Below are 16,539 nucleotides of genomic sequence, written 5' to 3' on the forward strand. Positions count from 1 at the left end.
TAGGGACTGGAGGAGGTTACAGAGATAGGGAGGGGTGTAGGGGCTGGAGGAGGTTACAGATATAGGGCAGGTTGTAGGGGCTGGAGGAGGTTACAGGCATAGGGAGGGTTGTAGGGGCTGGAGGAGGTTACAGATATAGGGCAGGTTGTAGGGGCTGGAGGAGGTTACAGGGATAGGGAGTGTTGTAGGGGCTGGAGGAGGTTACAGAGATAGGGAGGGGTATAGGGACTGGAGGAGGTTACAGAGATAGGGAGGGGTGTAGGGGCTGGAGGAGGTTACAGAGATAGGGAGGGTTGTAGGGTTTGGAGGGATTTGAAAACGAGGATGTGAATTTTAAAATCGAGGTGTTGTTTAACCGGGGTGGGGGGGTGGGGTCAGTGTGGGGTCAGCGAGCGCAGGGGGTGAGGGGTGAAGGGGATTCACTGTGAGCTCGGTCAGGGGGGTGGAGGGTGGGTGAGGGGCAGCTGAGTTCTGGACGAGGTGTAGTTTGCGGAGGGTGGAATGTGGGAGAGCAGCCGGGAGAGACTCGGAACGGCCGAGTCCGGAGGGAGGGGGGGAGGGACAGGGTGCCTGGGTGAGGACTTCCGCAGCGGATGAGCTGAGGCAGGGGAGAGGTCGGCCGTGTTCCGGAGGTGGGGATAGGCTGGATGACGTTCTGCTCGGTGAGGCTCGCTTTGCAATTGGATTGGCGCAGCAAGTATGGCACACGCCCCTCGTGTCGGGGGTGCTGCATCTGTCTGGGTCCTCGTTGACGTGTGGGACTATTTTCTGCAGGCGGAGGGATATGCTGAGGGTGACTACACGCTGTACCACCGCTTCACGCTGATGGAGTTCATCAAGGCGCGTAATCCAGTGGACTTCCTGGACAAAGCCAATGAGGTGAGCGGCTGACGGGGTCAGTACTGAGGGAGTGCCGCACTGTCGGAGGGTCAGTACTGAGGGAGTGCCGCACTGTCGGAGGGTCAGTACTGAGGGAGTGCCGCACTGTCGGAGGGTCAGTACTGAGGGAGTGCCGCACTGTCGGGGGGTCAGTGCTGAGGGAGCACCGCACTGTCAGAGGGTCAGTACTGAGGGAGTGCCGCACTGTCGGAGGGTCAGTACTGAGGGAATGCCGCACTGTCGGAGGGTCAGTACTGAGGGAGTGCCGCACTGTCGGAGGGTCAGTACTGAGGGAGTGCCGCACTGTCGGAGGGTCAGTATTGAGGGAGTGCCGCACTGTCGGAGGGTCAGTACTGAGGGAGTGCCGCACTGTCGGAGGGTCAGTACTGAGGGAGTGCCGCACTGTCGGAGGGTCAGTACTGAGGGAGTGCCGCACTGTCGGAGGGTCAGTACTGAGGGAGTGCCGCACTGTCGGAGGGTCAGTACTGAGGGAGTGCCGCACTGTCGGGGGGTCAGTGCTGAGGGAGCGCCGCACTGTCGGAGGGTCAGTACTGAGGGAGTGCCGCACTGTCGGAGGGTCAGTGCTGAGGGAGCGCCGCACTGTCGGAGGGTCAGTGCTGAGGGAGCGCCGCACTGTCGGAGGGTCAGTGCTGAGGGAGTGCCGCAATGTCGGAGGGTCAGTGCTGAGGGAGTGCCGCACTGTCGGAGGGTCAGTGCTGAGGGAGTGCCGCAAGTCGGAGGGTCAGTGCTGAGGGAGCGGCGCACTGTCGGAGGGTCAGTGCTGAGGGAGCGCCGCACTGTCGGAGGGTCAGTGCTGAGGGAGTGCCGCACTGTCGGAGGGTCAGTGCTGAGGGAGTGCCGCACTGTCGGAGGGTCAGTGCTGAGGGAGTGCCGCACTGTCGGAGGGTCAGTGCTGAGGGAGTGCCGCACTGTCGGAGGGTCAGTGCTGAGGGAGTGCCGCACTGTCGGAGGGTCAGTGCTGAGGGAGTGCCGCACTGTCGGAGGGTCAGTGCTGAGGGAGTGCCGCACTGTCGGAGGGTCAGTGCTGAGGGAGTGCCGCACTGTCGGAGGGTCAGTGCTGAGGGAGTGCCGCACTGTCGGAGGGTCAGTGCTGAGGGAGTGCCGCACTGTCGGAGGGTCAGTGCTGAGGGAGTGCCGCACTGTCGGAGGGTCAGTGCTGAGGGAGTGCCGCACTGTCGGAGGGTCAGTGCTGAGGGAGTGCCGCACTGTCGGAGGGTCAGTGCTGAGGGAGTGCCGCACTGTCGGAGGGTCAGTGCTGAGGGAGTGCCGCACTGTCGGAGGGTCAGTGCTGAGGGAGTGCCGCACTGTCGGAGGGTCAGTGCTGAGGGAGTGCCGCACTGTCGGAGGGTCAGTGCTGAGGGAGTGCCGCACTGTCGGAGGGTCAGTGCTGAGGGAGTGCCGCACTGTCGGAGGGTCAGTGCTGAGGGAGTGCCGCACTGTCGGAGGGTCAGTGCTGAGGGAGTGCCGCACTGTCGGAGGGTCAGTGCTGAGGGAGTGCCGCACTGTCGGAGGGTCAGTGCTGAGGGAGTGCCGCACTGTCGGAGGGTCAGTGCTGAGGGAGTGCCGCACTGTCGGAGGGTCAGTGCTGAGGGAGTGCCGCACTGTCGGAGGGTCAGTGCTGAGGGAGTGCCGCACTGTCGGAGGGTCAGTGCTGAGGGAGTGCCGCACTGTCGGAGGGTCAGTGCTGAGGGAGTGCCGCACTGTCGGAGGGTCAGTGCTGAGGGAGTGCCGCACTGTCGGAGGGTCAGTGCTGAGGGAGTGCCGCACTGTCGGAGGGTCAGTGCTGAGGGAGTGCCGCACTGTCGGAGGGTCAGTGCTGAGGGAGTGCCGCACTGTCGGAGGGTCAGTGCTGAGGGAGTGCCGCACTGTCGGAGGGTCAGTGCTGAGGGAGTGCCGCACTGTCGGAGGGTCAGTGCTGAGGGAGTGCCGCACTGTCGGAGGGTCAGTGCTGAGGGAGTGCCGCACTGTCGGAGGGTCAGTGCTGAGGGAGTGCCGCACTGTCGGAGGGTCAGTGCTGAGGGAGTGCCGCACTGTCGGAGGGTCAGTGCTGAGGGAGTGCCGCACTGTCGGAGGGTCAGTGCTGAGGGAGTGCCGCACTGTCAGAGGGTCAGTACTGAGGGAAACACATGACCCAGCTCATTAAATTTTTGTGTGGGATCTTGCTGTGCACAAATCGGTTGCCATGCTTCCCGTACTTCGCCAGTGACTGGGCTTCGAAAGGAAAGAACTTGATTGGGGCCTGTTGAGGTGGCGTCAGGTACTGTGGAGTCGAGAATTAAGTATTTGTTATGATGTGCTCTCGCTCCCCCTCTCCTTTCTCTCTCTCCCCTTTTGTCTTTCTTTCTCTCTCTCCTTTCTCTTTCTCTCTTTTCTCTTTCTCTCTCTCTCACCTTTCTCTTTCTCTCTCTCTCACCTTTCTCTTTCTCTCTCTCTCCCCTTTCTCTTTCTCTCTCTCCCCTTTCTCTTTCTCTCTCTCCCCTTTCTCTTTCTTTCTCCCCTTTCTCTTTCTTTCTCCCCTTTCTCTTTCTCTCTCCCCTTTCTCTTTCTCTCTCTCCCCTTTCTCTTTCTCTCTCTCCCCTTTCTCTTTCTCTCTCTCCCCTTTCTCTTTCTCTCTCTCCCCTCTCTCTTTCTCTCTCTCCCCTTTCTCTCTCTCCCCTTTCTCTTTCTCTCTCTCCCCTTTCTCTCTCTCTCTCTCTCTCTGCTTTCTCTCTCTCTCTTTCTCTCTTTCCCCTTTCTCTTTCTCCCTCTCCCCTTTCTCTTTCTCCCCCTCCCCTTTCTTTCTCCCTCTCCCCTTTCTCTTTCTCTCTCTCCCTTTCTCTTTTTCTCTCCCCTTTCTCTTTCTCTCTCTCCCCTTTCTCTTTCTCTCTCTCCCCTTTCTCTTTCTCTCTCTCCCCTTTCTCTTTCTCTCTCTCCCCTTTCTCTTTCTCTCTCTCCCCTTTCTCTTTCTCTCTCTCCCCTTTCTCTTTCTCTCTCTCCCCTTTCTCTTTCTCTCTCTCCCCTTTCTCTTTCTCTCTCTCCCCTTTCTCTATCTCTCTCTCCCCTTTCTCTATCTCTCTCTCCCCTTTCTCTATCTCTCTCTCCCCTTTCTCTATCTCTCTCTCCCCTTTCTCTTTCTCTCTCTCCCCTTTCTCTTTCTCTCTCTCCCCTTTCTCTTTCTCTCTCTCCCCTTTCTCTTTCTCTCTCTCCCCTTTCTCTTTCTCTCTCTCCCCTTTCTCTTTCTCTCTCTCCCCTTTCTCTTTCTCTCTCTCCCCTTTCTCTTTCTCTCTCTCCCCTTTCTCTTTCTCTCTCTCTCCTTTCTCTTTCTCTCTCTCTCTCTCTCTCCTTTCTCTTTCTCTCTCTCTCCTTTCTCTTTCTCTCTCTCTCCTTTCTCTTTCTCTCTCTCTCCTTTCTCTTTCTCTCTCTCTCTCCTTTCTCTTTCTCTCTCTCTCTCCTTTCTCTTTCTCTCTCTCTCTCCTTTTTCTCTCTCTCTCTCCTTTCTCTTTCTCTCTCTCTCCTTTCTCTTTCTCTCTCTCCTTTCTCTTTCTCTCTCTCCTTTCTCTTTCTCTCTCTCCTTTCTCTTTCTCTCTCTCCTTTCTCTCTCTCTCTCCTTTCTCTTTCTCTCTCTCCTTTCCCTTTCTCTTCTTCCTTTCTCTCTCTCTCTCTCTCTTTCTCTCTCTCTCCTTTCTCTTTCTCTCTCTCTCTCCTTTCTCTTTCTCTCTCTCTCTCCTTTCTCTTTCTCTCTCTCTCTCCTTTCTCTTTCTCTCTCTCTCTCTCCTTTCTCTTTCTCTCTCTCTCTCTCCTTTCTCTTTCTCTCTCTCTCTCCTTTCTCTTTCTCTCTCTCTCTCCTTTCTCTTTCTCTCTCTCTCTCCTTTCTCTTTCTCTCTCTCTCTCCTTTCTCTTTCTCTCTCTCTCTCCTTTCTCTTTCTCTCTCTCTCTCCTTTCTCTTTCTCTCTCTCTCTCCTTTCTCTTTCTCTCTCTCTCTCCTTTCTCTTTCTCTCTCTCTCCTTTCTCTTTCTCTCTCTCTCCTTTCTCTTTCTCTCTCTCTCCTTTCTCTTTCTCTCTCTCTCTCTCTTTCTCTCTCTCTCCTTTCTCTTTCTCTCTCTCTCTGCTTTCTCTTTCTCTCTCTCTCTCCTTTCTCTTTCTCTCTCTCTCCTTTCTCTTTCTCTCTCTCTCTCCTTTCTCTTTCTCTTTCTCTCTCTCTCCTTTCTCTTTCTCTCTCTCTCTCTCTCCTTTCTCTCTCTTCTCTCCTTTCTCTCTCTCTCCTTTCTCTTTTTTTCTCATTTTCACTCTCTCTCCTTTCTCACTCTCTCTCTCTCTCTCCTTTCTCTCGCTTTCCTTTCTTTCTCACTCTCTCCTTCCTCTCTCTCTCTCTCTCTCTCTCTCTCTCCTTTCTCTACCTGCTGTTCACAGATCACCTTTGACAATCCAGAGCTGGAAAACCATTCAGCCACCACATCGGAGGTCCGGGAATGCTGCAAGGATGTGCGTGTGCTGGGTCGGAAGGAGCTGAGGTGAGCAGGAATTCCCTATCTTATGTGGCGATGTTCCGTATGAGTGATTCCTGGGGTGAAGGGGGGGTTTTGTCTGGTGAGGAGGGGTTGAGCAGGTTGGGTCCTGTACCCATTGGGGTTTAGAAGAATGAGGGGGTGGTCTTATTGAAACATATCAGATTCTGAGGGAGGGAGGGGGGCTTGACAGGGTGGGTACTGAGAGGGTGTTTCCCCCCTATCATGGTGGGGGGGGGGAGAATCTAGAATGAAGGGAGTGGGGGGGCACAGTTTCAGAATGAGGGGTCTCCCATTGAAGACGAAGACGAGGAGGAATCTCCTCTCTTGGAGGGTCGTGAGTCTGTGGAATTCTCTCTCTCCCCGCCCCCCCACCCCAGCCTCTCAGATAGCAGCGGGGGCTGGGTCACTGAATATATTCAAGCCTGAGTTAGAGAGGTTTCTGATCGACAAGGAGGGGGGGGTAGTGCAGGGTTATGGAGGAGGGGGACGGGCAGCGAAGTGGAGTTGAGCCCACGATCGGATCAGCCCCCATCTTATTGGACAGGGAGCAGGCTCGATGGGCTGAATGGCCCTCTTTGTTATGTTCTGACCTCCTCCAGCCCTACAACCTTCTCCATCTCCCCTCATAGAATGTGACCAGGCCCAGCGTTTATTGCCCATCCCTAATTGCCCCTTGAGAAGATGGTGGGTGAGCTGCCTTCTTGAGCCGCTGCAGTCCCCGTGTGGTGTAGGTACACCCACAGCGCTGTTAGGGAGGGAGTTCCAGGATTTTGTCCCGTGTGGTGTAGGTACACCCACGGCGCTGTTAGGGAGGGAGTTCCAGGATTTTGACCCAGCGACAGTGAAGGAACGGCCAATATATTTCCAAATCGGGATGGTGAGGGGCTCGGAGGGGAACTTCCAGGTGGTGGGTGTTCCCCATGTGTCTGCTGCCCTTGTCCTTCTAGATGGTAGAGGTGGTGGGTTTGGAAGGTGCTGTCGAAGGAGCCTTGGTGAGTTGCTGCAGTGCATCTTGTAGATGGTACACACGCTGCTGCTACTGTGTGTCGGTGGTGGAGGGAGTGAATGTTTGTGGATGGGGGGCCGATCAAGCGGGGCTGCTTTGTCCTGGACGGTGTCGAGCTTCTTGAGTGTTGTGGGAGCTGCACTCATCCAGGCAAGTGGGGAGTATCCCATCACACTCCTGACTTGTGCCTTGTAGATGGTGGACAGGTTTTGGGGAGTCAGGAGGTGAGTTACTCTCCACAGGATTCCCAGCCTCTGACCTGCTCTTGTAGCCACAGTATTTATATGGCTGGTCCCAGTTCAGTTTCTGGTCAATGGTAAAACCCCCAGGATGTTGATAGTTGGGGATTCAGTGATGGTAATGCCCGGGAGGTGGTGGGGGGGTGGGGGAGATTCGCTGATGGTAATGCCAGGCGGCGGGGGCGGGTAGATTCGGTGATGGTAGTGCCCGGGCGGTGGGGGATTCGGTGATGGTAATGCCAGGACGGCGGGGGGGGGGGATACGGTGATGGTAACGCCAGGGCGGTGGGGGGGGTGCGGATTCGGTGATGGTAAACGCCGGGCAGTGTGGGAGGGGGCAGCGGATTCGGTGATGGTAATGCCCGGGCAGTGGGTGGGTGGGTGGATTCGGTGATGGTGATGCCAGGGCGGTGGGTGGGGTGGGGTATTCGGTGATGGTAACGCCCGGGTGGTGGGGGGGTCGATTTGGTGATGGTAACGCCAGGATGGTGGGGTGGGAGATTCGGTGATGGCAGTGCCAGGGCAGTGGGGGGGGGGAGATTCGGTGATGGTAACGCCAGGGCGGTGGGGGGGTGGGTATTCAGTGATGGAAACGCCAGGGCGGTGGGGGGTTGGGTATTTGGTGATGGTCACGCCAGGGCGCTGGGGGGTATTCGGTGATGGCAATGCCAGGGCGTGGGGGGGGGGAGATTCGGTGATGGTAACGCCAGGGCGGTGGGGGGGTGGGTATTCGGTGATGGAAACGCCAGGGCGGTGGGGGAGTGGGTATTCGGTGATGGTCACGCCAGGGCGGTGGGGGGATATTCGGTGATGGCAATGCTAGGGCGGTGGGGGGGGGGAGAGAGATTCGGTGATGGTAACGCCAGGGCGGAGGGGGGTGGGTATTCGATGATGGAAACGCCAGGGTGGTGGGGGATGGGTATTCGGTGATGGTCACGCCAGGGTGGTGGGGGGGGGACATTCGATGATGGTAACGCCAGGGCGGTGGGGAGGGGGAGATTTGTTGATGGTAACGCCAGGCCGGTGGGTGATTCGGTGATGGTAATGCCGTTCTGCCTCTCTAGGCTGCTCCTGAGCTGGAGAAACAAACTGAGACGCCACCTCGTGAAGAACCTGAAGGACCAGGCGAAGGAGCTGGGCGACAACATCAGGTGAGCCCTCGGCACCCCCCCAATGTCCGCGGACAGCCCCGCCACCGGCGGTGGGTGAGTCCGATTTGCCTAAACCCTCTTATCGATCGGAGGGGGGGGGGTGGGGGAGGGCATGAGGCAGGGGAGTGGTGGGGGTGGGGGAGCACTGCACGGTTTTGGTGGCCTGGGTAAGGGCAAGCCATTGGCGTGGTCGTGCGAGACCCGGTTGGATGGGTGGCGCGACGCCTGCTGCAGTCGAACAGCTGGCGCCAAATCAGTGTTGGCACATGGGCCAGGTTTTGTTTTTGTGGCGGGGGTGGTGTTGGGGAGCGTGGGCGCTGCTGTGCGGTGGGGGGGCAGGGGTTGGGGGGAGGGGGATCCCATAGCGCGCCAGTCGCGAGGCCGTGAGTGATGTCAGCTGAAACCCTCCGTCCCGGCGTGGTTTTTTATTCTCTCTCTCTCTTTCCGGCCGTCCAGCCTGAACTCAGAGGACGAGAGCGATGAGGAGAAGGGCCTGTCGCCAGCCGGCAAGCAGCGGGAAGCGGAGGGAGCGGGCCTCCTGGCCGAGGAGGGAGCGGGCCTCCTGGCCGAGGAGGGAGCGGGCCTCCTGGCCGAGGAGGGAGCGGGCCTCCTGGCCGAGGAGGGAGCGGGCCTCCTGGCCGAGGACGAGGAGCAGATGGAGCAGCAGCTGGCCCTCCTGAAGGCTGAGGAGGTGGCGGAGTTGAAGAGGTAATTGCTGTGGGGCCCTTGCCCGCCAAGGCTTGGTCGTCGACACCTGACACCCCATTGAGGGTCACCCCCTGCTTGTCAGTCTATCACCTCCACTCTCTGGCAATGGGTGGGGGGGGGTCCCTGCTGGCATGCTGGCACCAGAAGCAACTTAAAATTGTCGTTGCGCTCCTGACACAATGAAACCACACACACACACTGACACACACACTGACACACACACTGACACACACACTGACACACACACTGACACACACACACTGACACACACACTGACACACACACTGACACACACACAGACACACACACTGACACACACACTGACACACTGACACACACACACACTGACACACACACACTGACACACACACTGACACACACACTGACACACACACTGACACACACACACTGACACACACACTGACACACACACAGACACACACACTGACACACACACAGACACACACACTGACACACACACTGACACACTGACACACACACACACTGACACACACACACACTGACACACACACACACTGACACACACCCACACTGACACACACACTGACACACACACACACTGACACACACACACACTGACACACACACACACACTGACACACACACACACTGACACACACACACACTGACACACACACACACTGACACACACACACACTGACACACACACACACTGACACACACACACACTGACACACACACACACTGACACACACACACACACTGACACACACCCACCCCCCCCCCCCCCCCCCCCCCCCCCCCCCCCCCCCCCCCCCAGGCAATTCACAGGGACCATGAGAAAGCAACACGTAACGGCAAGACAGGTGAGATATCGGACCCGCTGACCCAAAGCGGGTGTTTTTCAGGATCCATAGAGCAGGAGAGGTTTACAGGGGGAATCCCACAGCTCAGGACCCCCCCCAAGGCAGCTGAAGGCACGGCCGCCAATGGTGGAGCGATTAAAATCGGGGGGATGGTCAAGATGTCGGAATCGGAGGAGCGCAGAGAACTCGGAGGGTCGTAGGAGGGTCACAGAGGTAGGGAGGGTTGTAGGGGCTAGAGGAGGTTACAGAGATAGGGAGCGGTGTAGGGGCTGGAGGAGGTTACAGAGATAGGGAGGGGTGTAGGGGCTGGAGGAGGTTACAGAGATAGAGAGGGGTGTAGGGGCTGGAGGAGGTTACAGAGATAGGGGAGTAGAGTCGAGTTTACAGAGATAGGGAGGGTTGTAGGGTCTGGAGGAGGTTACAGAGATAGGGAGGGTAGTAGGGGCTGGAGGAGGTTACAGAGATAGGGAGGGGTGTAGGGGCTGGAGGAGGTTACAGAGATAGGGAGGGGTGTAGGGGCTGGAGGAGGTTACAGAGATAGGGAGGGTAGTAGGGGCTGGAGGAGGTTACAGAGATAGGGAGGGTAGTAGGGGCTGGAGGAGGTTACAGAGATAGGGAGGGGTGTAGGGGCTGGAGGAGGTTACAGAGATAGGGAGGGGTGTAGGGGCTGGAGGAGGTTACCGAGATAGGGAGGGTTGTAGGGGCTGGAGGACGTTACAGAGATAGGGAGGGGTGTAGGGGCTGGAGGAGATTACAGAGATAGGGAGGGTTGTAGGGTTTGGAGGGATTTGAAAACGATATGAATTTTAAAATCGAGGTTGGGGTCAGTGTGGGGTCAGCGAGCGCAGTGGGTGAGGGGTGAAGGGGATTCACTGTGAGCTCGGTCAGGGGGGTGGAGGGTGGGTGAGGGGCAGCTGAGTTCTGGACGAGGTGTAGTTTGCGGAGGGTGGAATGTGGGAGAGCAGCCGGGAGAGACTCGGAACGGCCGAGTCCGGAGGGAGGGAGGGGGGGGGGGAGATAGGGGCCTGGGTGAGGGCTTCCACAGTCGATCAGCTGGGAGTCGGTTTGTGGGTGTGGGGGGGGGGGGGGGGGGGGGGGCTGCGGGGGGAGCGATGTTACGGAGGCCGGGACGGTGGGGGGTTGGGGGGGCGCGAGTTCGGAAGCTCACCTAGGGTCCCGGTATCGGACAGAGCCGGACTCGGAGCAGAGAACGACCGGTGGATTGAGCCTCGCCGGCGTTCCCTCAGCTCCAGCGGGAAGAACAGGGCTGCCACCGCCTCCCCGAGCATCGGCGAGTATCGCGCAGGCAGCCTCCAGTTCGTGCCACAATCCTCCGAGGGCGAGGTCCAGGCCGCTAGACTTACCTGTATCCTGTAGAGAGAGAGAGCTGGGAACTCTGGGCTGAGGCAGAATGGTGGTTGGGTAGGGGCTGGGGGGCTGGGGGGGTGGAACGAAGGGACAGGGTCAACTCCCCCCCCGCCCCCTCCCCGGTCGGCTCGGCTTGAGCGTTCCCAGCTTTCGAGTGGGGAGACGATCCCGCCTCACGCCGAGGCCTTTCAGCCCTTAGCGCCCAACCCTGCGCTCGCCCCCCCCCCCACCCCACCCCCCCCACCCCACACACTCTCCTCCTCGTCTCCGCCAATCCCTTTCCTCGTCCTTTCACGGGGAGATGTGGGCTTCACTGGCCGGGCCCAGCGTTTATTGCCCGTCCCTAATTGCCCCCTTGAGAAGGTGGTGGGTGGGTGGGTGGGTGAGCTGCCTTCTTGAGCTGCTGCAGTCCCCGTGTGGTGTAGGTACACCCACAGCGCTGTTAGGGAGGGAGTTCCAGGATTTTGTCCCCGTGTGTGGTGTAGGTACACCCACAGCGCTGTTAGGGAGGGAGTTCCAGGATTTTGTCCCCTGTGTGGTGTAGGTACACCCACAGCGCTGTTAGGGAGGGAGTTCCAGGATTTTGTCCCCGTGTGGTGTAGGTACACCCACAGCGCTGTTAGGGAGGGAGTTCCAGGATTTTGTCCGTGTGGTGTAGGTACACCCAAAGCGCTGTTAGGGAGGGAGTTCCAGGATTTTGTCCGTGTGGTGTAGGTACACCCACAGTGCTGTTAGGGAGGGAGTTCCAGGATTTTGTCCGTGTGGTGTAGGTACACCCACAGTGTTGTTAGGGAGGGAGTTTCGGGATTTTGTCCGTGTGGTGTAGGTACACCCACGGCGCTGTTAGGGAGGGAGTTTCGGGATTTTGTCCATGTGGTGTAGGTACACCCACAGCGATGTTAGGGAGGGAGTTCCAGGATTTTGACCCCAGCGACAGTGAAGGAACGGCCGATATATTTCCAAGTTGGGATGGTGAGGGGCTCGGAGGGGAACTTCCAGGTGGTGGGTGTTCCCCATGTGTCTGCTGCCCTTGTCCTTCTAGATGGTAGAGGTGGTGGGTTTGGGCGGCGCTGTCGAAGGAGCCTTGGTGAGTTGCTGCAGTGCATCTTGTAGATGGTACACACGCTGCTGCTACTGTGCGTCGGGTGTGGAGGGAGTGAATGTTTGTGGATGGGGAGCCGATCAAGCGGGGCTGCTTTGTCCTGGATGGTGTCGAGCTTCTTGAGTGTTGTGGGAGCTGCAACTCATCCAGGCAAGTGGGGAGTATCCATCACACTCCTGACTTGTGCCTTGTAGATGGTGGACAGGATTTGGGGAATCAGGAGGTGAGTGACTGTCCGCAGGATTCCCAGCCTCTGACCTGCTCTTGTAGCCACAGTATTTATATGGCTGGTCCAGTTCAGTTTCTGGTCAATGGTAACCCCCAGGATGTTGATAGTGGGGGATTCATCGATGGTGATGCCATTGAGTGTCAAGGGGGAGATGGGTAGATTGAGTTATAACCTGCTCGTATTGTTAGAAATCAGTACCCCTTCTGTCACCGACCCTCTGTCACTGGGAACAGCTGCTCAATGAAACCAGAGTGTGTTCTGGGTACCTGGATGGAAGGTTCTGTTTGATGGGCTGGGCTATGTATTGGGTGTGTCTTTATGGCTGCATCTCCCTCATCACTGTCTCTGTCTCTGTGTGTGTGCGTCTCTGTGTGTGTGCGTCTCTGTGTGTGTGCGTCTCTGTGTGTGTGCGTCTCTGTGTGTGTGCGTCTCCGTGTGTGTGCGTCTCCGTGTGTGTGCGTCTCCGTGTGTGTGCGTCTCCGTGTGTGTGCGTCTCCGTGTGTGTGCGTCTCCGTGTGTGTGCGTCTCCGTGTGTGTGCGTCTCCGTGTGTGTGCGTCTCCGTGTGTGTGCGTCTCCGTGTGTGTGCGTCTCCGTGTGTGTGCGTCTCCGTGTGTGTGCGTCTCCGTGTGTGTGCGTCTCCGTGTGTGTGTGCGTCTCCGTGTGTGTGTGCGTCTCCGTGTGTGTGTGCGTCTCCGTGTGTGTGTGCGTCTCCGTGTGTGTGTGCGTCTCCGTGTGTGTGTGCGTCTCCGTGTGTGTGTGCGTCTCTGTGTGTGTGTGCGTCTGTGTGTGTGTGCGTCTGTGTGTGTGTGCGTCTGTGTGTGTGTGCGTCTCTGTGTGTGTGCGTCTCTGTGTGTGTGCGTCTCTGTGTGTGTGCGTCTCTGTGTGTGTGTGCGTCTCTGTGTGTGTGTGCGTCTGTGTGTGTGTGTGCGTCTGTGTGTGTGTGTGCGTCTGTGTGTGTGTGTGCGTCTGTGTGTGTGTGTGCGTCTGTGTGTGTGTGTGCGTCTGTGTGTGTGTGTGTGCGCGGGTGCGTCTGTCTGCGTGTGTGCCTGTGTCTGTCTGCGTGTGTGCCTGTGTCTGTCTGCGCCTCTGGAACAGGAAGAAGAAGAAGATTCTGAAGGAGAGACGGAAGCAGCGGGAGAGGATTGAGCTGAAGATGGATCTGCCGGGGGTCTCCATCGCTGACGATGCTGAGGTCTGCCTCTTCTCCCTGAAAGCAATTAACCGCAGGAAGGTCAGTCCCAAAGGTTTCACCGTCACTCCTCCTCCCCGCACCCCACCTCTCTCGCCCTCTCTCCCACCCTCTCACCCCCTCCCCCCACCTCCCCCCCCTCTCCACCCCCCTCTCTCCCCCCCCTCTCTCCCCCACTTTCTATCCCCCCTCTCTCTCCCCACCCCCCCCACCCTCACGGTCACCCCCGCTCACAGAGAGCTGGCACATTCACGGTGGGCCGAATAGCCTCCGGCTCCTATTGATTATGTCCCTGTGTTCCGCTGCCCCCACAGATGACGGAGATTGAGCAGGGCGACATGAAGATGGCCGACCAGGCCCTGGAGGCTGGACTCCTCGACCAGGACGGCATCAACGTCTCTGACCAGGAGATGGTGGATGAGATCTCACTGGCCAGTGACCTCGACGACTCCGATCTCCAGGATGTCCTGGACCACGAGAAGCAGCTGGAGAGCAAGAGGAGATTACAACGCAAAAGGTACAATGCCCCACCACCTCCTCCCCCCACAGACAGGTACTGAGGGAGAGCCGCACTGTCGGAGGGTCAGTACTGAGGGAACACCGCACTGTCGGAGGGTCAGTGCTGAGGGAGTGCTGCGCTGTCGGAGGGTCAGTGCTGAGGGAGTGCTGCGCTGTCGGAGGGTCAGTGCTGAGGGAGTGCTGCGCTGTCGGAGGGTCAGTGCTGAGGGAGTGCTGCGCTGTCGGAGGGTCAGTGCTGAGGGAGTGCTGCGCTGTCGGAGGGTCAGTGCTGAGGGAGTGCTGCGCTGTCGGAGGGTCAGTGCTGAGGGAGTGCTGCGCTGTCGGAGGGTCAGTGCTGAGGGAGTGCTGCGCTGTCGGAGGGTCAGTGCTGAGGGAGTGCTGCGCTGTCGGAGGGTCAGTGCTGAGGGAGTGCTGCGCTGTCGGAGGGTCAGTGCTGAGGGAGTGCTGCGCTGTCGGAGGGTCAGTGCTGAGGGAGTGCTGCGCTGTCGGAGGGTCAGTGCTGAGGGAGTGCTGCGCTGTCGGAGGGTCAGTGCTGAGGGAGTGCTGCGCTGTCGGAGGGTCAGTGCTGAGGGAGTGCTGCGCTGTCGGAGGGTCAGTGCTGAGGGAGTGCTGCGCTGTCGGAGGGTCAGTGCTGAGGGAGTGCTGCGCTGTCGGAGGGTCAGTGCTGAGGGAGTGCTGCGCTGTCGGAGGGTCAGTGCTGAGGGAGTGCTGCGCTGTCGGAGGGTCAGTGCTGAGGGAGTGCTGCGCTGTCGGAGGGTCAGTGCTGAGGGAGTGCTGCGCTGTCGGAGGGTCAGTGCTGAGGGAGTGCTGCGCTGTCGGAGGGTCAGTGCTGAGGGAGTGCTGCGCTGTCGGAGGGTCAGTGCTGAGGGAGTGCTGCGCTGTCGGAGGGTCAGTGCTGAGGGAGTGCTGCGCTGTCGGAGGGTCAGTGCTGAGGGAGTGCTGCGCTGTCGGAGGGTCAGTGCTGAGGGAGTGCTGCGCTGTCGGAGGGTCAGTGCTGAGGGAGGTTACGGAGATGGGGAGGGGTGTAGGGGCTGGAGGAGGTTACAGAGATAGGGAGGGTTGTTGCGGCTGGAGGAGGTTACAGATAGGGAGGGTTGTAGGGGCTGGAGGAGGTTACAGGGATAGGGAGGGGTGTAGGGACTGGAGGAGGTTACAGAGATAGGGAGGGGTGTAGGGGCTGGAGGAGGTTACAGAGATAGGGAGGGGTGTAGGGGCTGGAGGAGGTTACCGCGATAGGGAGGTGTGTAGGGGCTGGAGGAGGTTACAGAGATAGGGAGGGCTGTAGGGGCTGGAGGAGGTTACAGAGATAGGGAGGCTTGTAGCGGCTGGAGGAGGTTGCCGAGATAGGGAGGTGTGTAGGGGCTGGAGGAGGTTACAGAGATAGGGAGGGCTGTAGGGGGCTGGAGGAGGTTACAGAGATAGGGAGGGCTGTAGGGGGCTGGAGGAAGTTACAGAGATAGGGAGGGCTGTAGGGGGCTGGAGGAGGTTACAGAGATAGGGAGGGGTGTAGGGGCTGGAGGAGGTTACAGAGATAGGGAGGGGTGTAGGGGCTGGAGGAGGTTACAGATATAGGGAGGGGTGTAGGGAATGGAGGAGGTTACAGAGATAGGGAGGGGTGTAGGGTCTGGAGGAGGTTACAGAGATAGGGAGGTGTGTAGGGGCTGGAGGAGGTTACAGAGATAGGGAGGGCTGTAGGGGGCTGGAGGAGGTTACAGAGATAGGGAGGGCTGTAGGGGGCTGGAGGAAGTTACAGAGATAGGGAGGGCTGTAGGGGGCTGGAGGAGGTTACAGAGATAGGGAGGGGTGTAGGGGCTGGAGGAGGTTACAGAGATAGGGAGGGGTGTAGGGGCTGGAGGAGGTTACAGAGATAGGGAGGGGTGTAGGGACTGGAGGAGGTTACAGATATAGGGAGGGGTGTAGGGAATGGAGGAGGTTACAGAGATAGGGAGGGGTGTAGGGTCTGGAGGAGGTTACAGAGATAGGGAGGGGTGTAGGGTCTGGAGGAGGTTACAGAGATAGGGAGGGGTGTAGGGGCTGGAGGAGGTTACAGAGATAGGGAGGGTTGTAGGGGCTGGAGGAGGTTACAGAGATAGGGAGGGTTGTAGGGGCTGGAGGAGTTTACAGAGATAGGGAGGGGTGTAGGGTCTGGAGGAGGTTACCGAGATAGGGAGGGGTGTAGGGGCTGGAGGAGGTTACAGAGATAGGGAGGGGTGTAGGGGCTGGAGGAGGTTACAGAGATAGGGAGGGTTGTAGGGGCTGGAGGAGGTTACAGAGATAGGGAGGGGTGTAGGGAATGGAGGAGGTTACAGAGATAGGGAGGGGTGTAGGGGCTGGAGGAGGTTACAGAGATAGGGAGGGGTGTAGGGAATGGAGGAGGTTACAGAGATAGGGAGGGGTGTAGGGGCTGGAGGAGGTTACAGAGATAGGGAGGGGTGTAGGGTCTGGAGGAGGTTACAGAGATAGGGAGGGGTGCAGGGGCTGGAGGAGGTTACAGAGATAGGGAGGGGTGCAGGGGCTGGAGGAGGTTACAGAGATAGGGAGGGGTGCAGGGGCTGGAGGAGGTTACAGAGATAGGGAGGGGTGTAGGGGCTGGAGGAGGTTACAGAGATAGGGAGGGGTGTAGGGGCTGGAGGAGGTTACAGAGATAGGGAGGGGTGTAGGGGCTGGAGGAGGTTACAGAGATAGGGAGGGGTGTACACATCTGAATGGGTGACCGGTTCCTGTGTAATGCGAGCGCAGTCGGTGTGCGCTGCGCGGGACCGGGGCCCTCATCTGTCTGTGTGTCTCCTGTG

At 58.7% G+C, this 16,539-nt stretch overlaps 1 protein-coding gene across 1 annotated transcript in view; it reads left to right on the plus strand.

Annotated features, from left to right (window-relative positions):
- ftsj3 (FtsJ RNA 2'-O-methyltransferase 3) overlaps positions 1 to 16,539 on the plus strand; it is a gene marked incomplete at its 5' end in the record, with an annotated part of 59,641 nt that overhangs the window by 14,972 nt on the left and 28,130 nt on the right. The window contains 6 exons of the mRNA XM_041173874.1: positions 775 to 879; positions 5,290 to 5,390; positions 7,697 to 7,783; positions 8,240 to 8,491; positions 13,135 to 13,270; positions 13,543 to 13,745. Coding sequence (XP_041029808.1) covers positions 775 to 879; positions 5,290 to 5,390; positions 7,697 to 7,783; positions 8,240 to 8,491; positions 13,135 to 13,270; positions 13,543 to 13,745 — 884 coding nt within the window. The remainder of the gene's footprint in view (positions 1 to 774; positions 880 to 5,289; positions 5,391 to 7,696; positions 7,784 to 8,239; positions 8,492 to 13,134; positions 13,271 to 13,542; positions 13,746 to 16,539) is intronic.

Source organism: Carcharodon carcharias, chromosome 24, assembly GCF_017639515.1.
Source record: "Carcharodon carcharias isolate sCarCar2 chromosome 24, sCarCar2.pri, whole genome shotgun sequence".
Classification (NCBI taxonomy): domain Eukaryota; kingdom Metazoa; phylum Chordata; class Chondrichthyes; order Lamniformes; family Lamnidae; genus Carcharodon; species Carcharodon carcharias.